Source organism: Macrobrachium nipponense, chromosome 23 (genome assembly GCF_015104395.2).
Source record: "Macrobrachium nipponense isolate FS-2020 chromosome 23, ASM1510439v2, whole genome shotgun sequence".
Taxonomy (NCBI): Eukaryota; Metazoa; Arthropoda; class Malacostraca; order Decapoda; family Palaemonidae; genus Macrobrachium; species Macrobrachium nipponense.
Genome location: NC_061090.1, coordinates 57153994 through 57181493, shown reverse-complemented (window position 1 = coordinate 57181493; position 27500 = coordinate 57153994). Strand labels below are relative to the sequence as shown.

General features: G+C 37.1%; 1 protein-coding gene across 1 annotated transcript in view; it reads left to right on the top strand.

Moving 5' to 3' along the window:
* Positions 1-24598, top strand: part of LOC135201099 (uncharacterized) — a 71915-nt gene extending 47317 nt beyond the window's left edge. Inside the window, 12 exon segments of the mRNA XM_064229992.1 lie at positions 9070-9254; positions 9983-10164; positions 10505-10773; positions 10965-11082; positions 11322-11528; positions 11770-12800; positions 12802-12922; positions 16593-16819; positions 17820-18009; positions 18725-18808; positions 23546-23662; positions 24027-24598. Of these exon segments, the coding sequence (XP_064086062.1) occupies positions 9070-9254; positions 9983-10164; positions 10505-10773; positions 10965-11082; positions 11322-11528; positions 11770-12800; positions 12802-12922; positions 16593-16819; positions 17820-18009; positions 18725-18808; positions 23546-23662; positions 24027-24127 (2832 nt within the window). The 3' untranslated portion in view covers positions 24128-24598.
* Positions 24599-27500: the final 2902 nt, after the last annotated feature.

The following is a 27500-nucleotide window of genomic DNA, read 5'->3' as shown; positions in this document are numbered from 1 at the left end:
GTACATACTTGGAGAGAGAGAGAGAGAGAGAGAGAGAGAGAGAGAGAGAGGAGTATTGGATTTAATTTGGTGTAGTGAAACTCTTTCTCTTTCTCTCACTCTTTTTAAAGATGTACTTATACACACATACACATGCACACAACACAACACACACACACACACACACATATATATATATATATATATATAGAGAGAGAGAGAGAGAGAGAGAGAGAGAGAGAGAGAGAGAGAGAGGATGTGATCGCAAAGAAAAACAACAATGCTATGATCAACATCTATAGACCTTGGCTATGATAACCAAGAAGGTCAAAGGTCATGGAGGTAAATGATCTTTCCGTGGTACATGAGAGCTTTCATTCCGACTATAAAATAAATAAATAAATAAAAGAACAAACCATACTACTGCCGAGGAATCATATGGGTTTATCAAACTATGGATAATAAAAGAAAATGTTCGTATTATGACCTGTTCACAAAAAAGAGGAATTCTTATTATTGGTGGGGCAATTTCAACCGCGCGAAAGGATATCAGCGCATTTTATCGTTTAGCGTCCCTGGCTTTTTCACTTTCAATGTAGGGAGTAGCCGAAACAGAAAATTGGGGACAAGGATAAATCATTCGTACTTTACGCTTGTGACTACCGAAGCGTGTACCCAGGACCCACTCAGACATGGAAGGCGAAGTTTAAACTCACTTTCTAGGAGCGAAGTTTAAACTCACTTTCATATTTATGGTTGGAGTGAAGTTTAAACCCACTTTCATATTTATGGTACGTCTCTCATACTACTGTCACCTCTCCGAATTCTCTTTTGAATTAATTGGTAATTCCATTGAACTTTTAAAGTCTCTAATGCTTTGTTTAATGCAGACTTCATATTCATAGGTATTTCACCCTCCACAGTTAGGCAGTTCAGTGACCTGGCCTGGAAAGTTATTATCCCCATTAACTAGATTGGAGAGGCAGAACCCTATCACCTGGAACAGATAGACACAGTCTCACCCCCTGGAATGGAGGCTTAACTCCATTACCTGGACTGAAGAGGCATAATCCCTTCACCTGGAACAGGTAGACAAAGTCCCACCGCCTGGAATGGAGGCTGAACTCCATTACATGGACTGGAGAGGCACAATCCTATCACCAGGATTTGACAATCCTCATCCCATTAACTGGACTGGAGAAGTATAAGCCCATTGATTGGGCTGGCAAGGGCTAATTCCATTAACTGGCCTGGAACGGCAGAACCCAACCTCCTAGAATCTAGAAGCAAAATTCCATCTCCTTATGGAATGAAGAGGCATAACCCCATCACTTGGAATGGAGATATAATCCCATTACGTGCAATGAAGAAGAAAGATTCCATTACCTGGAATGGAGAGTAGTGATTCCATTTCCTGGGCTGGAGAAGCCTGGAATGGAGTGACATAATTCCATTTCCTGAGCTGTTGAAACATAATCCTATCGCCTGGAATGGAAGAGCAAAATTCCATTACCTGGGATGGCGAGGCATAATTCCATCCCCATGGATGGGGAGGCACAATCCCTTTACCTGAGCTGGAGGAGCATAATCCTATCTCCTGGAATGGAAGGGCAAAATTCCATTACCTGGGATGGCGAGGCATAATTCCATCCCATGGATGAAGAGGCACAATTCCATTACCTGGGATGGCGAGGCATAATCCTATCTCCTGGAATGGAGGGCCATAATCCCATTACTTGGGGTTCCATCACCTGGACTGGAAAGGTCAAACCTCATTAACCGCAATGGACAGGTATAATTCTAATTCCTGGGCTGGAGAGGCGATTTGAAAAAGAGGAAAATGATAGTGTGACTTTCATACATGTATACTTTCAGATACACACACACACACGCTGGGACAAACCAGAGAAGAGGAAACAATCAGCTGCATACCCACACAAACAAACGCAAGAGACGCCGAGAAACGGCTTTAAATACTGCATAATTGCCTGTAATGCTCCTCATTTTGCATTCCTCCCGCTGATGCATAATTGCTTCCAAGGCTGAGAGTCTCCTCTGTCATTTGCAGCAAAATCATCTGGAGGTTTGTGTTTTTGCTTCAGAGGCCGAACAGAGTAAAATAAAATGCTTTGTGCTTCACCGCAAATTGAATATGCCTAAAATCAAAATTTAAGACTGCCTTCTTGTAATTTAATGAGAGTCTCTTTAACTTACCATATCATCAGCTCCATTATAGATACTGGTAACTTAATAGTTGCAGGGTATCAAAATATTCCTGTGAACTTATGAGTGTCTCTTTAGCGTATCATATCATCAGCTCCATTTTAGACACTGGGATTTTTACCTTATATTCGGGAAGTGTCAATGCACACGTGTCTTTCACAATTCACAATCAAAAGTCTGAATATCCCGGTGCTTTTTCCAGTCTTCTGGAGAGATGAACAAAACTGCTACAGTACTGCTAAAGTAATTCATTCTCAAGACGACAGATGTCTCTGCCTTACAAGATTTTCTTCGGAGCTCTTCTAGATTCACAGTGGGAACACATTCCATTGTATACAGGAGTTCGGCTGAAAAAAATTATCGAAAAGCAAGAATCGAAGAAGTTTTAGTCATCTTATTTTATTTTGTTTCTCGATTCCGAGTAATTCAGTGGAACCATATTTTAGTATATAGACGAGTTCAGCCAAAAAAAAATTGATCGGAAAACGAAAATCGAAAACGAAAGTTTTTACCATCCTATTTTATATTTTTTCTCGAATCGAGTAATTCAATGGGATCACATTCCAGTGGATAGAGGAGTTCAGCCCCGCCCCCACCCCCCTTAAAAAAATTATCGAAAAACAAGAATCGAAAACGAAAGTTTTTGCTATATTTTATTTCGTTTTCGAATCGAGTAATTCAGTGGAATTCCATTTCAGTCTATTTAGGAGTTCAGCCCCAAAAAAATAAATAAATAAAAATTTTAAAAAATAATAATCGAAAAACAAATTTCAAAAACAAGAATCGAAAAAAAAAAAAAATGGTTTTTTTTTTTGCCATTTTATTTTATTTTATTTATCGAATTCCAGTACTTGTTATCCTCGTCGTCTGGGCGACAGTGAAAGGGGCGTCGCCAAAAACAATGACGATGCAGCAGCAGAAAGTGAAAGGACAATATAAAGGTGCGCGAAGAGACGCATTATATAGCCCGTTGGCGCAGAGTGACCGGGTAGTAGTACTGCTCGAACCGTCCTGAAATATTTGAAACACCCGAATATTAAAATGAAAGCCGAAGACATTTTGTGCCTTATTCGGGCGAGAATCAGTATCCTGAACAAACACGCCCGTAGAATACGAAAGTAGATTTTTATTTTTATCTGCACCATGTTGGGAAAAGTCAATTTAAAATCCTCATTATGAAGTTCGTCTGTTGCAGAACGGAATGATATTATCATAGAGATGATATTTTGTTGGGAAAATCAATTTGAAATTTTCATTATGAAGTTCGTATGTTACAGAACGGAATGGTATTATCATAGATTTTATATTTTGTTGGGAAGATCAATTTGAACTTTTTATTATGAAGTTTGTCTGTTGCAGAACTGAATGATATTATCATAGATTCGATATTTTATTATTATCAGAACACGCCCGTACAGTATGATGGTCGAATATTTTTCTCTGTCATATTGGGTTGGAACAATTCAATTAAAACCTTCATTATGAACTTCGTTTGTTACAGAACCGAATGACATTCTCTCAGATTCAACATTCTATTTTCACCAACAAAAAAAAAAGGATGAAGAAAACTATATCTTCCAAGAAATCATTGCAATTAAATTCAAATCACGGAATAAATGAAATCTGACAACTGTATATGGGATGTCTTTTTTTCTGTAGATTTTTTTTAGTGTTTTTTTATATATATATATATATCAGCATCTAGAATCTTATTGCCTCGCACCTGCTATAGTAGATTCACATCAACCGTGCATTTGATGTCTAGGCCAGTCCCTTACGACGCTCCTGATTGGTTATGTTGATAAGCCAGTCACAGGGCTGGAAACTCTCAGTCTCTCGAGAGAGTTAACATGGGTAGGATCTATATTCCACCTCTGCTGAGGGATACGTCTTTCAAACGTATCCCTCAGGAGAGGTGGAACATACATCCTGCCATGTAAACTCTCGAGAGAGAGACTGAGAGTTTCCAGCCCTGTCATTGGTTGCACGGTTGATGTGAATTTACTATAGTAGTTACAGGAACTATAGAAGGACTTCCAAGTTTGTTAACCGAAATTGCATCGCTCCAACTATTTCGGCAAATATGTTTTCTGTCAGACTTCCTGAAAAAATAATTGAGCTACAAAGGATCAGCAATTTCATGCAATATATAATACACATACACACACACCACACTCACACACACACACACACACACACACACACACATATATATTTTATAATATGTATATATATATATATATATATATATTATATATATATATCTATATATATATATAATATGAGTATGTGCCTCAGGTATATTGACTACTGGTAATTAGCTATACCTCCAGTAGTATATATAAACCCCGCTATTGTTTCCTTTATTTTTTATTTTACATTTCTTCATATTATTCACAAAAGTGTGTAAATAAAAGCGTTCACTTTTGATCATATTTCAGCTCATACATCTTTCTACAAGGTTCAAGATTATTCATTTTTTTTAAATATAAGAGTTCATTGTTTTTTCGTTTTTTTTATTTTTTCATTTCAACAATGAAAATTATTTTTCCTTTTTAAAAATTATTCCGGAGAGGAATATATTGATTTAATATTTCCCATTTTTTCTTCATCCAATTTAATGAAGATTTCTTATAAAAAATGAAAATAAGTAAACAAACATATGGAGACTCCCTTAACTTCATTAAACAGTTTTTTTCAAAGTTCAGTATCTCATTGTACATTATATGGTTACAGTACCTATTCTAACTACTTAATAAACTAGTTTCCCAGACCTGAAACATTAATAAACATCAAGCGTCCCCCGTTACGGGCAAAAAAAAAAAAAATCTAAACACCAGTTAGTTCAGAACAGCTTTATTGCAAAGTGAAAGTATTCCTAGAAGTAATCTTGGGGAATGTTTACGTAACTCCCCGTTGAGGGCGACTTGTGTCAAAGATACATAGTAATGTGACGCTCCATGGGGCTTGATTCCATAGAAAAGTTACTCACTCAGTCATGGAGGAATGGATGATCATTGACGTGTGTGTAGTTTCTTGCTGTTTTACTGAGACTGTTAATTTGTCAATTCTTTGGACTGAATTCCGAGATGTTTTTTCTGTTCATTTTGAACTGATTCCCGAGATGTTTATGCTGTTCATTTTGGACTGATTCCCGAGATGTTTATGCTGTTCATTTTGGACTGATTCCCGACATGTTTATGCTGTTCATTTTGGACTGATTCCCGACATGTTTATGCAGTTCATTTTGAACTGATTCCCGAGATGTTTTATGCTGTTTCATTTTGGCTGATTCCCGAAGATGTTATGCTGTTCATTTTGGACTGATTCCCGACATGTTTATGCTGTTCATTTTGGACTGATTCCCGACATGTTTATGCTGTTCATTTTGGACTGATTCCCGAGATGTTTATGCTGTTCATTTTGGACTGATTCCCGAGAAGTTATGCTGTTCATTTTGGACTGATTCCCGAGACGTTTTTGCTGTTAAATTTGGACTGAATCCCGAGATGTTTTGGCTGTTAAATTTGGACTGAATCCCGGGATGTTTTTGTTGTTCATTTTGGACTTAATCCGGAGACGTTTATGCTGTTAAATTTGGATTGAATCCCGAGATATTTTTGCTGTTCATTTAGACTGAATTCTGAGATGTCTTTGGCTGCTCAAATTGATAATACTAATTTTGGTCTGAATTTCGAGCCATATGTCCCGTTTGGCCACATCAAGTCCAGAGGTCCACGCCAGGAGCCTATTTTTTCGTTTAACTCTCTCACAGGACCGGCTTTAGGTAAACAAACCAGCTACTGTAACGAGGTTTAGTAGCATTCTCTTTTTATTCTTTTTTTCTCATTTTCTTAAGGAAGAAGAAGGATGTATGTCTCTCTCTCTCTCTCTCTCTCTCTCTCTCTCTCTCTCTCTCTCTCTCTCTCTCTCTCTCTCTATTCTCCATTTCATTTGCAATTCCATATGTATTTTTCACTGAGAATCCAGACAGTTAGATGTAAATTCTCAGTAAGAACCAGAAGAAATGGATAAAGAACAACAAACATAACTGCAATTTTACCCCTTTCAGCATCGTATATTCCTCTCCTTGACTGCTTGTTCATTGTCACCTATACAGTCAAATAACAGGATTCCACGAAGGACAACTTGGAAAATACATCTTTCCACTCAAGCATTACCCAATAAAGGTGATTTGACATTTGCTATCGATCAAATTCGTAAATAATTCTGGTTTCAATGAGTGAACTTTCACCAATTTGCTATCTTCACGTACTCGGGTTGAAATTCAAAATCATTTTTTATGAAGTTTGCTTCTTTCCTTTTTGGAAGAAGAAGAAGAAGAAGAAGAAGAAGAATCATACGTTATAAAGCACAAAGAGATGACATTTCCCTTCAACATCATTTCACTGAAACCAATCATACCAGCATCATTGCCATCAATGAACAGCATCTCCGCCTAAAAGTCATCTCCAACGTACGTAATACTCCGGTTCAGCCCAAGGCTTGTGTGTGTGTGTGTGTGTGTGTGTTCGTGCGTTGTTGGAGAGGATGAGGGAGGGGGGAAGGAGGGAGGGAGGTTGAGAGGGAAAGGATATGAACCAAGCAGGGGGGTGGGGGGTGTCATAGACCTGGGGGTCTGTCGGGGGGGGATGAGAAGCAGAACCAGTGAAGCACAACAACGCCTACTTATGAGTTGCTGTTGCGGCGAATGGCGCTGGGAGGCTGTGGTGATAGACAAGAGGCAGGCGCGAGAGATGGGATGGATGCTGCAATCTCCTCCTCCTCCTCCTCCTCCTCCTCTCTCCTCTGAGAGGAGGAGGAGGAGGAGGAGGGAACGAACGAAAGGAGGAAGAACAGAGAAATTCGAAGATGACTGACGCGGCTCGCCCTCGCGAGCAGGGATGGGAGGAGGAGGGGCTTAGAGGGATGCTGCTGCTACTGCTGCTGTAGGGGGTTGGTTGGGGATGGGTGTCGGGGAGAGATTAGTAGGTGCATTGCGAGGGAGATGCACACACACAAGCTTCCCTCCCCCAATTTCCTCCTCCGCCCCCGAGGTGGCCTGAGAGCAGCCCCCAGGGACCCAGGTTAGGTAGGATGCTCGAGGACGTCTCCGAGAGTTGATAAAAAGAAGAGGAGGCTGCTGGTGTTGTTGTTGTTATAAGTGCTTGGTTATGCAACGAAGGACCGGAAATTGTCGAGAGTGTTTGGAATCATAATTAGGCTCAGATCTTTTTCCTTTGTTGTCTGAGAATAATTGAAGCACATTCTTGCCGTATACTTTTGTTTTCTCATTTTTAAAAAGAGATGGGGCAATACATTCTGTTTTGTTTTAATATATTCTCGCATGATGGTACTACTGCCACCTTTCTCCTAAAGTATGTGTACGAGAAGACCGTTTAAAAAGCAAAGAACAATTGCAGGATGAAATCTTTTTCAAAGAAATAAGAAACAATAACGAATATTATTCCTGTCTCTGTTCACTCTTGAAGCTATGAAACATAGCCAGAAACATGGTGTATAATACGCAGCTGATTAAGAGCAATTTATTATCAGTTTCATATCATCAAAGTAATCAATTAAGATAAGCTTCGAGGAAACATTCGTGTTAACATCTCTCTCAGTTTTCTATTGTAAGTTATTTAGAGCAAGAAATGCATTTTCGAAGTCAATGACCACTGTATTTACAAGACATTGATAGAAATTTATAGATATATCTATATTATATATATATATTTATATATAGGTATATAATATATATATATGTATATATATATATAGATATATATCATAAATATATATATATATATATATATATATCAGCATCGTCATCAGATTCAAGGGTCTTTGAATCCACCGCTTTTGACATGTCCTCCATTGGTAATTGCTTGCCAGTCTGAGCGATACTGAAATATCAACAATAAGGAGACTTGAGAAAGTCCCGTATAAAGAAAAATTAACGCAGCCGAATCAGCTCATTATTGTCAACATTATTACTTATTATTATTATATTATTATTATTATTTTATTATTCTTATTATTATTATTATTATTGTGGGTATGAGTGAAATAGAAACCTATATACATGAATGGCTGATTTGGTTCCGTGTAATAAAAGATAGCAGTGCGTTGATCGACATCGTCTGTGGAGGTGAAAAATAATATTACAATAGCAACGATTACTGTTGCCACCTGTTCTTAAGCACGTCAATGGATATCCTTGCATTTTCCTTCCTTGCTATTCCATCCGTTGCACGCACTTGGCTCAGTTCCATGGAATGTATTGTAAGTGAGATTCGAAACAAAGCACTATAACCATATTTCCTCTAAATATATATTTATATATATATATATATATATATATATATATATATATGTGTGTGTGTGTGTGTGTGTGTATATATATATATATATATATATATATATATATATAGATATATATATATGTTGTGTGTGTGTGTGTGTGTGGATATATATGTATATATATATATATATATGATATATAGATATATATATATATATATGATATATAATTTAACAGACTAGAAACTCACTTTAACTACAGTATACCTAAATGTAATGTAAACACAAATGATAGCCATTCATATTCAGTACCTGTTTCAGAAGTCTCAGCAAGTACAACACATCATGTTTGACAGAAATTAAATCTGAACAATTTAATAATGAATAAAAGAACTATTACACTGCGGAATCTAATTACATTTCAAAGTGACAAAAGACTATTTTGGTCCAGAAAATGTCCTGAATGAATCATTTATCTCTATGACAATAAAAATAAAACCTTGCTTCTTTCATTCTTTTCATGTAATGTATCTGCAATCTTATGCAATTCGGCTTTCTTTATAGTCCCAGAGAGCAAAGAGACAGCTGGATCTCCCCGAGTTGGATGACCCGAGTAGCTTTGACCCAATGCTCCAGAGTGGCTCGAGCGGTGACCTAGATGTGATTGATTTTTCCCAGAATTCATCCCCATCAAGAGGAGGTGGCTACCAAAAGCCCTCAAGATTTGAAAGATTACCAACAGGAGTCAGGTAACGTGAGAAGTTCTGCCAGTTGAAGTCTTTCTCTGGAAGGATGTGACCACTTGAGAAAGTTCTGGTTGGGCCGTTCATTATTTGCCAAAGGACCAAGTTAGTAAGATTTTAATAGTTTATATCAAAACTTGGAAATTGTTAGAAACCAACATTTTTAAAGGTATGGGGGGTTTTCCCTCGCAATAAATTTCGAAATAGGGCCTGGAAGCATTTTACAAGATACCATAGGGCATTTTATGTAAAGCATATTGTTATTTACAAATAGTGTCAGACGACCTGCGTAACAATAGACAGGAATGAGGTACAGGTCCTGAATTCTCAATATAAGGTTCTTCAGATACTCTAACTTCAACTTCTCTATACTTAGAGGGTGGTTAAAGAGTTCCAAGTAGCTTCCATCCACTATTGTCCATTTACAGGCAGAATCTTTACCCTGAATTTATCTCTATTTTTTCTTTCTGAACTAAGGCAGTTGTTATCAACTTACAGTGTTTTGTTTTTATCAAAGGTGCGTATAATTGAGAATAATAAGCATTACCCAAGTTATTTTTGGGGTCACTGGAATTCATTGTGTTAGTTAAGTAAATGTCTTATTTTTGCAAGAATGTGGTTAAAGGCAAGGGGGTCAAAACAGCCAATTACAGTAAAACTGAAATACATTTCATAGCTTTTAAACTGTCTAAACACCAATGACATAAGCGGTAAATGACATTCATTTCTTGTAGTCCTTCAGGAAACAACCGACCGTTGAGCGAACTTTCCTCCATTGAGCAATTTGCAACGCTCTTCCAGCTCGCAAACTCACCAGACAGGAGCAGCATCGTCCGGGTGTTACAAGAAGCAGGGCTGGTGACAATGCTGGGCCTTCTGGAAACGTCTGGCCTCTTGCAGAAGCTTGTGTCAAGTGGTAGGTGGTGGAATGGAATTTTTGTTACCGTTATGGTAGTACTCTTAACTGGGCAAAGAGGTATTCTAGTTCATCATATCAAAATAAAACCAGTTATTATATAAACTTTTCTCATGCAGTTCATCTATAATGAAAGACACTGGTGTTTTATACTAACACTCACAACATTTGTCATTTCATGAACAACTCAGTCAAACTTTTCCAGGATTTCAGTGCCTTTCTTTGTTAGTCTTGGACTAGTCTATAGCTTCCTGCCCAGTACGATTTTATGCCATTAAAACCGCACAAATACAAAGCGATGTCCACCAGCAATAACAAAACTACATTCTCTCCCTGACAGAGGGCAGTCCTTACATTCTCCTCGTGCCATCCCAGTCAGCTTTTTCCAAGTTGTCACGTCGAGAACTTTTCGAACTGGCCCGCGGAACTGACCTCTCTTACCATCTAATTCCCTTGCAAGGTCAGGCTCTTCCTGAAGTCAATAACGATTCCACATTTGTGACCTTACTTGGCCCTCAGTTAAGGTTCAATGTGTACGGTGGAGTTACCTACGCTAACGGCGTGCCAGTGACACGTGATGACCTAACGTTCTCGTACGGCACTATACAGGTTAAGACAAATTAGGTCATTGCCCATCAGTTTCAATGTTTTAGATTTAGAATTTCTGGCCAATATTCCTGGAAATAATGAGGGTACAACTTCCTTTTCCATAAGCCTGAGATATAATTCTTAATGTTAGTTTCTACAGCGTAGACCTCCATACCCTTCTGCTTCTAGAATTGGGCTGTTTCTCATCACAGGTCGTGGATTCTGTTCTGAAGCCTCCGGTCGGAGACCTCATGAGCGTGCTAGTGAACACTGGCCTACCCTTGAGCAGAATCACCACGCTTCTCACAGTTGTCGGGGACTTTGAGAAAGGTGATTAGGTTTTAGAAGTATAAACCTTTGTATACAATTTTACATGGCCATTACAATGCATTTTGTACCCTTACCAATGCCAGCTTTATGAGTCCTGAAATCTTGTTAGCTAATAAAAAACGGCACTTCTCTGAAAATGTTTTGTTTCCAAGTCCACTGCATATGTTGGCATCATACCACATCTCATTTTATCATCATATTTTTACCTTCTTGTCTATAATAAAGATAATCTCTTCCAGGAGTCTATACATTACTGGCTCCTCCCGATTCTGCCATATCCTCAAAAGGATATTCATGGCCGGGGCTCTTGATGCAAAGGGCCCTAGGGAAGGACTTACTGGAAAAGCATATGCTGAAAGGGACTTGGTATTCCGAAGGACTCCTGCTGCATCGGACTATGACAACGCTCGCTGGAACCTCAGTCACTTTCAGGAGGGAAGCAGATGGTAAGTCTGTATCTGGCTAATAGATAATGGCAATAAATTGCCTTGCTGGTCAAAGTCTATCATTCGTTTTAACCTTGTTGACAAGAAGAGCTCTTGTCCTGTCAATTATCATTAAAACTTTATTAATTTTATCAAGTCAAATATTTGCTTTTCTTGACTACATAGAAAGTGTCATAGGATTCAAGTACAAGCCCGTCATCTAATTACAATGAAATACATTCTGGTTCTTCCGTTTTTTCAGGCACAGTAACAGTAAATGGCGTCCCAGTGAGAAGCTGCAATTTATCCGCATCAAATGGAGTTGTACATGTCGTAGCCGATGTCATTCCCGACTCAGACCTCGGCTCTGACCCAACAGCAATCCCAAATCCATTGATATCTCAGACCGAGGCACCAGTATTTGAAAGCTTCGCCAGTGGAGGTGACATCATCCCAGAAGCTCCAGTTATTTCTGGCCTGTACGATCTGCCTGGTCGAGACCCTTTCAAGGAACTGTTACCGGTAAAAACAAAACCAGGTAGCGCATCGGTCTCCAGAAGAGATGGTCTCCCTTCACCAGCAGTAAAGACACGATTGCCTGACGCAGCGGTAGCCCAGACCCTTTCCAGAGGTAGCCAGAATGTTTACAGTAGCCCACAAACTTCAAACGTCATTCAGCCTGTAGCTAACATCAATCATCACAACCAAAATAGACCAGCAAACGCATTCAGTTCTGGCACAATTGAATCATGTTGTCAACCAGTAAACTTTGCATTTGATAGTTTTCTGGAAATGCTTGATAGAACTTCTGAAGAGCACCACAGAGAATCGGGCGGATTAAGACCTCCGGCAGAGACGCAAGGGAGCAAATTGCCATCACTATATGCTGGTAATTTTGCACATCATCCTGTTTCACCGCTGCCATTGGTACGTGTTGCTGAACCCCATATACTGGAGATTGAACAGTTTTATGGAACGGATGGCAAAGAAGATGCTTACAATATCCTCCAGATCACGACAGATCCTCCTTATGCCAAAGTCGTTGTGGATAAACGCCTCGGTACTCCAGATTTTACTGTGGTCCTTGAACCCACTCCTCAGCCGGATACAGGCAGCAGGTTTCCGTCTAATGGGAAATCTGATGTCAAAGCCATTTCGAGATCTCAAAACTCGCTCAATCATACGTCAGTCAACAAAGAAGGAAATTTTCCCGATAACGTTGAGGCAACGAGTCAGCAAAGCATCCCAATCGTTGTGGTTCCCGACGGACCTTTCGTCTGGAGGCCTGAAAACGACCATTTCAGCAGATGAGAGAAGACGAATGAATGTCGTTTCGCTTTTGCAGAGACTCAATCTCACGAAGTTTGCTGAATTGGTAGAGATTTCTGGCCTCGCCAGGACGCTTCATTTAGATGGTTAGTATCATCAACTACTTATTCACTCCTGTTTGTAATGATCAAACTGTACGCGATTACATTTCATATATATATGTGATGACGGGGAACCTTGGACGGTTTAGATATTTGCCTGTTCATCTATGTCAGGGGTTCACAAGCTTTTCTTAGCACGACCCCATCCAGCATTTTCAAGTGTTCAGTGCGACTCCAAGTCAATATATATATTATATATATATATATATATATATATATATATATATATATATATATATATATATATATGAATAACTTGACCACGAAGTATATAAAACGTGATGCTATGTATAAATAAAGGTTTTTTGCCACGAAGGAAAAAAAGAAAAAGCGAGATAGCCGAGTACTTTCGGTCTTGTTCTGACCCTTTACTAAGGCAAACTGATTTTACAGAGGAAAACATAGTCAAAAGAAGGCTTAATATCCAAGCTGACACTACAAGATTAGCAATAAGGTAGGATTTCACTCTACAGAAACGAGGAAACGCCTGAGGGTATAGCCACACCTTGGAGGATACATGCAGTAAACAGGTTATTCTTCCAGAAAACAGTACATTTTGAAAAACAAGGAAGAATATACAACTTAATATCATGAAATTTACACAAATTTTCCCCCAAAAAATTATTATTAATGAAAAGACGAAAGAAAATATAAATATATATATATATATCGAGCAAGAGAAAGAGAGAGAGAGATTATCAAACCAGACAGAGAGAGAGAGAGAGAGAGAGAGAGAGAGAGAGAGAGAGAGAGAGAGAGAGAGAAATAATAACTATATACATTGGGACGGGAAATAATTTATTAGTAGTTCATTTATTTTAAGGTCCTTCATAAACATCTTACAAATATATGGGTCCAAATGGTACATTCCCAGACTAAGATTTAGGTTGTTTTTATTAGTGATTTGTATAATTGCCGATTCCAGTAAATTTCTTGAAACATAATCACTAGATCTAGCAATTACAGAGGTATCACCCCAATTAACACAATGAGATTTTTCACTCAGATGGATAAACAGTGCATTTAAAGTCTGGGCTGTTCTAACTGAATACATATGCTGCTTAATACGTACACATAAATTTTTACTTGACTGACCAACATAAAACGATGGGCAATCCTTACAAGCAATTTTGTAAATGATGTTGTTATTTGTTAAGGGACTATTCTTAATTAGCATATCTTTAATGGTATTGTTATAAGAGAACACTACATTAACATTAAACTATTTAAATATTGATTTTATGGTTTCAAATCCATGAAAGTAAGGTAAGCTAAGTACATTTTTAGGCATTTCTTTTTCATTAATAGCAACACTAAAAAACTTTTTGTGAGCTTTTTGATAACATATATCAATTAAATGAGGTGGGTAGCAGAGATCGTTTCCTATCTTTTTTATGTATTCTATTTCTTGGTCAAGATATTGTGGACTCGTGATACGCAAAGCACTTAGGAACATAGAAGAAAAAATTGAAATTTTAATATAAGATGGTGGCCAGAATAAAAATGTACATATGTTAAATTATTTGTGGGTTTTCTATAAAATACTGAATTTGCATTGGAAAGATTCTCTATGTATTAATACATCTAGGAAAGGGATGACATTGTTATTTTCAATTTCAACAGTGAATTTTATGGATGGCACTAAATTATTCAATTTAGACAGTAAATCATTTACATCGATACCAACAGATAAAACTACTAAGATATCATCGACATAAAATGGTACCGATATGTCGATGATAACTTAGTAGTCTTACCTGTTGGTATCGACGTAAATGATTTACTGTCTAAATTGAATAATTTAGTGCCCTCCATAAATTCACTGTTGAAATTGAAAATAACAATGTCATCCCTTTCCTAGATGTATTAATACATAGAGAATCTTTCCAATGCAAATTCAGTATTTATAGAAAGCCCACAAATAATTTAACATATGTACATTTTTATTCTGGCCACCATCTTAATATTAAAATGTCAATTTTTTCTTCTATGTTCCTACGCGCTTTGCATATCACGAGTCCACAATATCTTGCCAAGAAATAAAAATACATAAAAAAGATAGGAAACGATCTCTGCTACCCATCTCATTTAATTGATTTATGTTATCAAAAGCTCACAAAAAGTTTTAGTGTTGCTATTAATGAAAAGAAATGCCTTAAAAATGTACTTAGCTTACCTTACTTTCGTGGATTTGAAACCATAAAATCAATATTTAAATCGTTTAATGTTAATGTAGTGTTCTCTTATAACAATACTATTAAAGATGTGCTAATTAAGAATAGTCCCGTAACAAACAACATCATTTACAAAATTGCTTGTAAGGATTGCCCATCGTTTTCATTGGTCAGTCAAGTAAAAATTTATGTGTACGTATTAAGCAGCATATGTATTCAGTTAGAACAGCCCAGACTTTAAATGCACTGTTTATCCATCTGAGTGAAAAATCTCATTGTGTTAATTGGGGTGATACCTCTGTAATTGCTAGATCTAGTGATTATGTTTCAAGAAATTTACTGGAATCGGCAATTATACAAATCACTAATAAAAACAACCTAAATCTTAGTCTGGGAATGTACCATTTGGACCCATATATTTGTAAGATGTTTATGAAGGACCTTAAAATAAATGAACTACTAATAAATTAGTCCCACATGTATATAGTTATTATTTCTTCTCTCTCTCTCTCTCGTCTCTCTCTCTCTCTCTCTCTCAATCTCTCTCGCTCTCTTTTTTCTCGCTCTCTCTCCTCTCTCATCTTCTCATCTCTCTCTCTCTCTCTGGTTCGATATTCTCTTTCCCTCTTTCTCTTGCTCGATATATATATATTTATATTTTCTTTCGTCTTTTCTTTATTTATAATAATTTTGGGGGGAAAAATTTGTGTAAATTTCATGATATTAAGTTGTATATGCTTCCTTGTTTTTTCAAAATGTACTGTTTTCTGGAAGAATAACCTGTTTACCGCGTGTATCCTCCAAGGTGTGGCTATACCCTCAGGCGTTTCCTCGTTTCTGTAGAGTGAAATCGACCTTATTGCTAATCTTGTAGTGTAAGTTTGGATATTAAGCTTTCTTTTGACTATGTTTTCCTCTGTAAAGTCAGTTTGCCTTAGTAAAGGGTCGGAACAAGACCGAAAGTACTCGGCTATCTCGCTTTTTCATTTTTTCCTTCGTGGCAAAAACCTTTATTTATATATAGCATCACGTTTTATATACTTCGTGATCAAGTTATTCATAGTGTATTATTTAAGTTGTTGTTCTTTCTCATAAAAAGTACTAGTAACTGTTACTATACACAGCATTGAATTTAATATGATACCTTGAACCCCCTGCTTGGATATTTTGTACACCAATCCTTGGGGTGCCTCAGTGCCCCCACCGACCTACCCCATTACCTGTTTTTGACCCCACATAATATGCATTCCGACCTCACTTGGGGTTCCGTCCCCTGACTTGGGAACCATCCGATCTACGTGATACAAGGTAGGTAAAGAGAGATAGTGCGTGTGATCAGGCCTTGTATCTGTGTTTATCCATTACAACCATGAAATAAAACACTTTGTGCTTGTACGTACGTATATATATACCTGCGTGCATTCAGACATAATGCACTGTCACCCTGATCCTACAACCCTCTTCCCGTGTTACTTGCACAGGCCCGTGGACAGTGTTCGCTCCCAGCAACGAAGCGATCGAAGCCATACCGAGGAAGGCTCTGGAGGAGATGATCGCTCGCCCGCGCTTTTTAAGACGAGTCGTGTCTTACCACGTGGCACCTGGGAGGTTCCCCAGTGCCACGGCGTTCCGTCCTGGCACTCATCTTCCCACTCTGCATTCGGGTTATACCCTCGTCCTCTCTTACTACACAGAGGGACCCCTGGCTGTGAGTATTGGATGCAAGGAATACCCTAGTTAGTTAGAATTTCTTTTATTTATGGATTTTATGGACCATGGATACTTATTGCACAATTTTGTAAAATCGGTTGATCCTGCAGCTTTCCTAACTCTTTAGTCGTTGTTTTAGATTTAGCTGACCTTATGCCAGCACGGGCTCTTGCTCAGGAATCCGTTTGAACAACCAGAAAGAAAAAAAAAAGGAGTTCATTAAATCTTTTTACAAATCATCGTATTTTTGAGCAACTGTAAGCCAAGAGGGATACCATATGCACCCATGTGCTTTTCATTGGAGTTGACATTTCTCTTAATTGCAACATATTTACATTCATTTTCCATATGAATTAACTACTCAATAAAAATTTTGTCAGATCATGATAAGGCGGTTTAACGAGTTCAAAATAACTCTAAAAGTATCCCCTCTTTTTGTAGTTCTTATATAAATTAGTCTTTTAAATGTGAAATGCTATTAACCTTCAAAGGACCATAGTGGAAAGTTGGGATACCTTCAAAAGAACAAAGTGGAAAGCTGGGAGTTCTGTCTTCTTCTTCTTCTTCTTCTTCTTCTTCTTCTTCTTCTTCTTCTTCTTCTTCTTCTTCTTCTTCTTCTTCTTCTTCTTCTTCTTCTTCTCTATCCTAGATCAAACCTATCAGCAGGTCCCAGTGTTGTTAAAGAATTTAACTCATAGTAGCAGTCCATTACTGTTCCTTGGGCAGCAAAATTTGTTATCTGTTAAATAGGCTAAGTCGTCCCCATCTTAGCTTAGGATTAATCTCAAGTATCTTGCTGTTCGGAGAATGTCATCCATAACATCTCTCCCTTGTCAATCGAGCGGACAATATCAATTCCAGTTGCGCCAGATTTGATCAAGAGATTCATTCCTTACAAAACTACTTTTGTCCTAATTCATTTCCAATCACTTCGTTTCAAACATTTCTTAATTCCTTTCTCCGTAAGAAGTTCATTCAACAAGTATCTTTTTCCCCAGAGATGGGTGGCCGGCGGAAGCGTCATCTCTGACCTGGACGAGGAAGCGAGCAACGGGGTCATCCACGTTCTGGATCAGATGTTATACGCTCCGTACGGGCACATAATCGCCACCATGTCCCTCTCTCCCCTGCTCACCATCTTTTCGGAGATACTGTCCAAGGACCCCGAAATGCAAGCTTACCTTGCAGGTAAGAGTGGAAATTTAAACGGAAAATAATTCGTGACACTCCTGTACTATTTTTCAGATTATATAGCATTCTGGTCCATAAGTTACTGCATTAAATTTCTATCTACAGCTCGTGTTTACAGACTGATTTAGTTCAAGTTGCCTATGGTCTTTTGTAACAAAAGCTAGCCATTTTAATTAATCTAGCTTCTGGATCACAGTTTAAGTATATCTTTCATACTCTTCCAAGGTTCAAAGACATTAGCATTCAAGCATCTTTTTCATGACGCCGTGTGTATCGTACTCAACATAGGCATTATTTTCTCTTTCACCAACATGCAGTTCTTAATCAAAACGCTGAATGCATATTCCAGGCTCTTCTTCTTCTCAGCTGTTTTCAAAAAAGTTTTGATAAGATTTCGAACTACTGCGTGCTGAACTGATACGTAAAGACGCAATTTTAAAAAATTATCTATACTTTTAAAAATTTCGTCTGTGTTGCCTTTGTTCTGCTTAGTATTACATCTATATCATTCGTTTGAAACCTGTTTTACCTGGTGGAAAGGCCTCCAGAAGAGTCAATATATTGTAGGTGTTGTAGATCAAAGTTTTAAAACAAGGTTGTGTACGGTGGTGTTTATCGTTGATGACCAGCAGAGTGAATACTTTGTGTTTCCTTTCCTTTAGATTCTTAACACCGTCTTGCGAACGGAATAAAGTTCTTTCCTCCTCTCCAGGATCGATCCCCGTGACTGTATTCGCTCCAGAAGATGATTCGCTGAAAAACACTACAATTTCAGAGGACCCTTTAGTCAGACGAGGTATGTGGGAATACTGCAGTGTTGAGATTTGCCTAGTATTGGCATTAGAACATTCTAAAGAATGGTATTCAGAAATATTCATCCTGGTATTGACATCAGAACATTGTAATAGAGAATAGTATAAGGAAATATATTCTTTGTTGTTTTGTCAACAGAAGTAATTATAACTGAGAGAACGTCAAAAGCAGTCACAACTAGTTTTTACGAAATTTTTCCGAATGAGAAAACATACCTGTAAAACTGACAACGAGAGAGAGAGAGAGAGAGAGAGAGAGAGAGAGAGAGAGAGAGAGAGACCTTACCTTACCTTACAGACCTTACAGTTCGTTCGGGTTGCCCCAGGTCCCTCAGTGTGAGGCACCTCTAATGTCTACCAGAGAGTTGCTAGTACATCTTCCGGTATATTTTGCATCTTCCAATCTTGGATGGTCTGGGATGCAGTTTAGATATTTGTCGAGCTTATTCTTAAACACATCTACGCTCACTCCTGATATATTCCTCAGATGAGCTGGCAACGCATTGAATAGACGCTGCATTATCGATGCTGGTGCGTAGTGGATTAATGTCCTGCGTGCTTTCCTTATTTTTCCTGGGATAGTTTTGGGCACTATTAATCTACCTCTGCTTGCTCTTTCTGATATTTTTAGTTCCATGATATTTTCTGTTATTCCTTCTATCTGTTTCCATGCCTGAATTATCATGTAGCGTTCTCTTCTCCTTTCTAGACTATATAATTTTAAGGATTGTAGTCTTTCCAGTAGTCAAGGTCCTTAACTTCTTCTATTCTAGCTGTAAAGGACCTTTGTACACTCTCTATTTGTGCAATATCCTTTTGATAGTGTGGGTACCATATCATATTGCAATATTCAAGTGGACTACGAACATATGTTTTATAAAGCATAATCATGTGTTCAGCTTTTCTTGTTTTGAAGTGCCGTAACAACATTCCCATTTTTGCTTTACATTTTGCCAAAAGAGTTGCTATTTGATCATTGCATAACATGTTCCTATTCATCATCACACAAGGTCTTTAACTGCTTCCTTATTTGTGATTGTCTCATTATTAGGTCCCCTATATGCATATAGCTTTCCTTCTCTGTCTCCATAATTTATTGATTCAAATTTATCAGAGTTAAATACCATCCTATTTACCTCTGCCCAATCATATACTTTGTTAAGGTCTCTTTGTAGAGCGTTCCTATCTTCATCACAATTTCTCTACTTATTCTTGTGTCATCAGCGAAACTACTCACTACCGAATCCTTAACATTACTGTCTATGTCTTCAATCATAATAACAAACAGTATTGCAGCTAACACCGTACCTTGTGGCACACCGGATATTACCTTGGTTTCATCCGATTTCTCATCGTTTGCAATAACTATCTGTTTTCTGTTGTGTAAAAATTCTTTTAACCATCTTCCTACTTTATCTACGATATTGTGTTTTCTAATTTTCTTCGCTAATATATTATGGTCTACTTTGTCAAAAGCTTTTGCAAAGTCTAGATAAACCACATCTGTTTCATTTCCGCTTTTCATATTTTTGAATATGTTCTCACGGTGGACTAACAGTTGGGTTTGTGTACTTTTTCCGGGTACGAAACCGTGTTGTCCTACATTAAACAAATTATTTTTTATTAAATGTTTTCATAATATTTTTTCTTCATTACCCTTTCATACACTTTCATATATGTGATGTTAGACTCACAGGCCTATAATTACTTGCCTCTAGTCTTGATCCACTTTTGAAAGTAGGGGTGATGTATGCTAATTTGTGCTCATCATAAATCTTGCCTGTATCTACACTTTGTCTTAATAATATTGCAAGTGGCTTTGCGATAGAATGAACTACTTTCTTTAACAAAATAGCAGGGACTCCATCAGGCCCTGCAGCAGCTCCATTTTTAATTTCATTAATTGCCTGCACAATATCAGCTTCATTAATTTCTATGTCAGCTAAATATTCACTATTTTCGTCCCTTACTTCTATATCATTATCTTCATTATCTATTCTAGGGGTGAATTCTCTCTTATATCGTTCTGCCAGTATGTTTGCAAATTTCCTTTTTTTCATTCGTTAATCTCCCTTCAATTCTCAGAGGGCCTATTTCTATTCTTCTTTTATTCATCTTCTTCGCATATGAGTATAGTAGTTTGGGTTTTGCTTGATATTTAATAGGGTTTTTTCTTCCAAGTCCCGTTTTTCATTTTCTTTTGATTGTATAATCTTTTGTTTTTCTGCATTTTCTATCTTACTTTTTTAGTTTTCTATAACTTTCCATGCATTTTTTTCTTTTGCAAGACCTTTTTTTCCACTTTCTGATTTTCCTGGAACAAGATCCTTCTGTCTCTTGGTATGCATGAATGATGTTTACTTTTCTTCTTCGGTATATATTTATCCACTATTTTCTCTAATATTTTATATAATATCTCCGTATTTACCCTTATGTCATCACTTACGAAAATGTTATCCCAATCTTTGTTTAATTCTTCATTTATTTTTTCGACGCATTGGCCCATGTTTTGAATTTTTAAACTGGGGGGGGTAGAAGTTGTATTTTCCATATCCTTCCCACTTTTTCATTTCTTGCTTATCTCTGTTTTCACTTGCTTTGGAATGAACTGTTAATTCTATGACATTATAGTCTGAAATACTCGCATTATAAACTATTATTTCTTTTTAACATAATTCATCTCGTTCACAAATACTAGGTCTAAAGTATTTTCCTTTCTTGTTGGCAGGTGATTTATTTGTTGAATGTTGTATCTAGTAGCATATCTAATAGCTTTTCGAATTGCCTCTTATCTTCTGCACTACTATTACTCTCTTTTTTTATATGTATAAGTACAACCACAATCTCCTATTCGTTCTTTCCATTCTACGAAAGGAAAGTTGAAGTCTCCAGATAGGAGAATAGTCCAGTCCTTGTGATTTCTACATATATCATCCAATTTTCAATTTTATTTAATCAAAACTCTTAGTATTAGGAGGTATATATATTACTATGTTCATTAATTTTTCAGATTCAAATTATACCGCTATTAGTTCACATTTCTGAGTTACTATATTTTCTCATATATTTTTCCTTGTTTTTTGTCTTTCCCATATATTGCGGTTCCCCTTTGATTCCTATTTTTTCTGTCTGATCTATAAGTTTGGAACCCTTTTATTTGATCATCATTCCCAGTCTCTTGGAATACCAGGTTTCACTTATATTCATTATATCTATTTTCTTTTCAATTTGGGTTAGTTCTTCTAAGTACTCTATTTTTCTTTTTGAGTTACTCGTAACTAAACCCTGCGCATTCATCACTATGATGGTTTGCGTGTTTTCTCCTTCATTTAATATTGGTAGTAATAAGGATTTTCCCATGTCTCTTTCCTGTTCTGGTATGTTGTTCTTTTTTTTATTTCCAGAAATTCTGACATTAAAAAATCCAACTTTTCCATAATATTTGATCTTCCTTCATCATAATTATTCATTTTGTGTCTGAATCTGCAATTTTCTCCGTTTCTGCAATATCCTCTTGCATAATAAATACAGTTATTATCTCTTGAGTAGAATTTTGGAGCTGATGCTTTGAAATTTTTTGCTGACACCTCTGCATATCTCGTTGGTGGCTTGCTTTTTTCATTTACCTGATATTCTTTATTTCTCTCTTTATTTGTTTCTTTCTTATTTTGGATTTTATTACTTGGTTAGTTATTATTTGATTATGATTCATGGCTACAGGGTGCATATATTTACATTTTTTGTCGAACTTACATCCTTTTCCTTCTTTTAGGTTTTTGCATATTTTTGGATGCAGATCTCTGCAATCATCCCCATAGACATCTAGGTATGCACATTTACCATATATTTCATAGTTGTGACATAGCCTTAGGATGTTTGTAGTAAACGATCTTTCTCCAAATCTGCAATTCCCTCTTTTCAAAAGGTTGCAGATTTTGTCTTTTTTGTCTATTTTTTCCTCTTTCCCGTCATTGTGTAGATCTGGGTAGAGCCTCTTCGGGATTTGCTTTTGTGTTGTCATATCGTAATTTATTTCTTCGTAGGTATGCTGCTTTATTGCCTCATATGTAGTATCAATGAGTATCTCTGCATCCATACTTTTATCTTGTTCTTTGTTTTCCTTATTTTTTTCTGTCATTTCATTTTGTTTACTTCACTTCCGTTTTCCTCTTCTTCTTCTTCTTCTTCCTCTTCCTCTTCTTCTTCATCCTCAACTATTTGTACATTCAATCTTGATTTAATAACATTGTCTATCCATGATAGACATGTTGAACAAAATATTCTTGTATCTTTTCTCATATCTTGCATTACCTCAGCACACTGTGGATGGGTCGGAATGTTGCATGCAGCACATTTTCTGATTAGGTTTTGTGGATTGACTATGTTATACCAAACCTTACACAGTTTGCATGCTTTTGGCATTCTTTTTCCTAATGCATCAATTAGGATATTCACAAGGTTCACCTTATTCATTTTCTTTGTCGGAATATGTTGGTTTATGTATATTTTCTTTATGAGTCTCTTGACCACTTGGATTTTATTTGGAACTTCTTCAATTATTTTCAAGAGAGAGAGAGAGAGAGAGAGAGAGAGAGAGAGAGGAGAGAGAGAGAGAGAAGAGAGAGAGAGAGAGAGAGAGAGAGAGGTGGGGGAGTGGGCTGGGGGAGTGTAATTCGTGGGATTAAGTCATCAGTTTTATAACTTCTAACTCATTTTCGCAGAGTGGATCCTATCTCATATTGTGGACGGGACCTGGTACACAGCTGGTTTCTCCGACACTTGGCCGCTTGTTTCTCTTGCAAATAGTACTCTTGTCACTAGGGTATTGCAGGATCCAGGTAATGAAAAGCAACTCACATTAATTGAAGCGTTATTTTTTGCACAAGTATATTTATTCTAACAACCAAAACTTTGTTTTTGATCAGGAATTTGCTTCATTACCTATATTTTCCATATTCCATAATTTTAGATTTTATCAGAACTGATATATTTTTAGAATTTATTTTAATGTGAAACAGAATTTCGAACTGGAATCTTAACTTTTCAACTTCTTTCATATAATTGCAGTATCACTTTTTTCACTTTAGTAGGACACCGACATATTTCTTGCGAAATTTATGAATGGTTTGAACTGTTTCATGTTAAATTGTGATCCCATAAATTGTAAGATAAACTGATTCATATTTTCACTTATTTTTCTAGATAAAATTGCCGTGAACGGTATTGAGATTACGTACTCCGACATCACTGCAGCCAATGGAGTAATACAAGTTATTGAGTCCCCCCTCTTATCTCCAACCTAGGATATAAAAGAAAACGGGTATTTTTCACCTAAAGAGAGTGGTATTTTAAGGGTAGCTATAATAATTTGTCTTCTGTTTGTCTTGTTCTTCGAATACTTTAATGTTAACAGATACCAAAAATACTCTTTCTTGTACATAACAAACATTTTTGTTTTCGGAATAATTACTCTCTGACTTCGATGTATGAGTTATCATGACACTTCTGAGTCGGGGATACATAGATTCACCAGATAAAAACATGAGAAATGTGGCCATACCTATTTATTTCACGCAGAGAAAAAGAAAAGATTATGTCAATTTATTCTTCTTCATTAAATTCCTTATGCTTTTCTTAGTGTCTCTGCCAATCTATTTAACCTCCAAACTTTTAGGTCTGTTGACTTATTTGCAATCAAATATTATGTGCCAAATGTATACCCCGTAGAGAAAAAAAACTTATTTCCGATCAATTAATCCCTCTCTCTCCGACTTTCTCTCCTCTCCTCCATTAACCCTCTCTCCTCGTCTCTCTTCTCTCTCTCTCTCTCTCTCTCTCTCTCTGGTCTCATCTCTCTCTCTCTCTCTCTCTCTCTCTCTCTCTCTCTCTCTCTCTCTCTCATCCTTATTTTTTAGCCTATTTTAAGTAACATTTATATAATTTTTAAGTCTCCATTCCCATTTCATTGCCGCATCTTTTGCCCTATTCTGATCTCTTTTATCATTTTTCCCTTTCACTTTCTTTATCTATAAACTTCTCGATCGCGCCCCTGAGTAAAGATAAAAGCTAAAAGCACAGATGTAGATCTATGGCTAAAAGTTGTAGTTGATCGTTGAACATCACTTTTTACCAGTTGTTCGTCACTTTTTAAATGAGTGGCGAGTTATCGTCAAATAGCAAACGAATTTCTCTGTAAGATGAATTTCTTTCTGTCTTTTTTCGTCTAAAACATAAAGAGAAAACAAATCTCGAACATTCCTTGTGTCATTTTATGCATGATGACGAATATACTTGTGACTGGGTCCGCATATCTGAAAACATAAATCGGTTGGTCGTGCCAACTGAAGGCCCACTTTAGATCTATAAACAGTTGTTCTCATATCTTGTGCATGATACAATCTCTCTGGTGAACAATATGTGCTCAAAAGGTGCATTTTCATATCTCCCTCCATTTTTGAGAGAGGAGATTTTGCTATTCTTTCTTCGAAACCAAACTACGAGCATTTACGTTCCAATAATACTCACAGATATCCCGTATAAGGGGATGCCAAAAAGCTAACCACCAGACAAGCTAAATTTGGTACTATATTCTCCCTCTGGAGCAAGACGAAGGACTCAGCTCCGTGGACAGGTGATTATGAACAGGCCATCGTCACAAGACTGATAAGTTCAAGATGGAAAAAAAAGGATTATAGTGACTACGGATAGAAATTCGATTGACTTTTCGTATAGACGTCTGATGTATAGCGTATTGTTGAAGAATACACGTATTCAGCGTTGTGCTGAACATTTATGTTAATAAAATTATTTCTTAAGTACTGGCAACACTTTCATTTTACCCTTTACCTGTGTTTAAAAATGAACGTACGAGCAAAGTGAAGAATAGGCTATAAAATCTTACTACCGGTGTAACAAGTGTAATGGTGAATTTAAAGTTATTAAATTGATTGCTGTATTAGACTCAGTATGTGTGTTTTTAAAACATACAGCAGTGCACTTACCTTACCTTACCATAGAGCGTCATAGGGAATTGGGCCTAATCTTGGGAAGATAAACAGTTTCAACGTATGATAAGAGATTGATTACTAAGATGACCACTTCCAACCTGATACAATCAACATTAAGTGCACGGGTAATTATCGTAGCTCAGGCATGCTATCCCACCAAGTGCGATAGTTTGCTACTGTCCCCAATACATACAGACGAAGATGATAAGTGATTACCCATACGGTAAGTGTGAATCATTCAACGGTTTCACAGAGAAATAGATATATCTTTCGATGATTCAACAGTAGTTAATCTTACTTAAAGGGTTGTTAGGGTTTTTATTAATTTTGATGATTTCGTCTACAATTTATTTATATACATGAGTGTCTATTCATTTATTTGTGCAGTTATTCATTTGAACTGTCTCTTGTAATACTGAGCAAAACGAATGCTTTCATTTGAGGTTCAAAGCATTTGGAGAAAGGTATTGAGGAGACTGCGGAAGTGAGGAATGCAAAGAAAACAAATTATTATAATTATTATTATACATGACAAGGTAGCATAAGCTAGGCTAATGCATATTCGTTTTTTTCAAAATCCAGTTTATATAACTTTTTTCCTTAAGATACCACAAAGGATCTCGACCTGATCATATCACATTTTCTCGATAATCTTTTACCTTTGCATAGCCTTTCAAGGAGGCTTATAACGGCTTATAGTGGATAGTCAGTCATAAACCTACATAGAAATGAAGATTACGAGCTGGCCTTTAGACTAACCTTGCGTATTTCAGCTTCATTCGTGAATAGGTAGGTTGCAAATGCTTTCATGAAATGGTTCACGTACCTAATCTCTCCAACAAAGGGAAGAACTACTGTGCGAATCTCAAAACCAGATTACCTGGAGGAGAAAGTTACAGTGCTTTCCAGCAGCGCTAAACAGCTGTCGAGTCGACAAAGCCATACAACGGCCGCTTGCATTTGTTCTCGTTGCATGCCTGCGTCTCCCGTCTAGCTTCTTTCTCTCTCTGTTTGTTCGTTCGTTTATCGTCATTTCGCTCTCCCTTGCTTGTGGGGGTTATATGTATATTTCCCTAATTCCTTCGCTCGCTGCTTTCAAATTCGTATTTGTTGTTTGTTCGGGTGTGAAAAGAATTAATTCTTGAGAGAGGTCCGGGCGTGATATTGCGTCACTATTTTTATCTAGGCTGATGTTTTATTCAAGCAATGGATACGTGTATATACCCACGTGCATACATTGACATACACGCGTGAACGCGCACAAACACACGCACACACACACACACACACTGCCATACAAGTCATGGCTCGTGTGGTTTGGTTGGCAGCGGTCTTGTCTTTCAGTTGAAAGACCTGGATATATATATATATATATATATATATATATATATATATATATTTATTTATTTATTTGTGAGTGTGCGTGTGTCTGTGTGAGTGATTGTTTACACAGAGGCTCTATTCGTATGACCACAGCGTGTGAGGTACACCCTTTTTTATAATACAATAGTCCGCTGTCTGCCTGTCACCAGCAGCAGGTCCTGAAAAGAAAAAAAAACCTGGCCGAGTGAAATCCCATCGTTTATTGGGGGACTATTTACGCTATTCACTTATTCGTTTCCCACTATTTTTTTTTTTTTTTTTTTTTTTTTTTGCCTTTATCGGTATA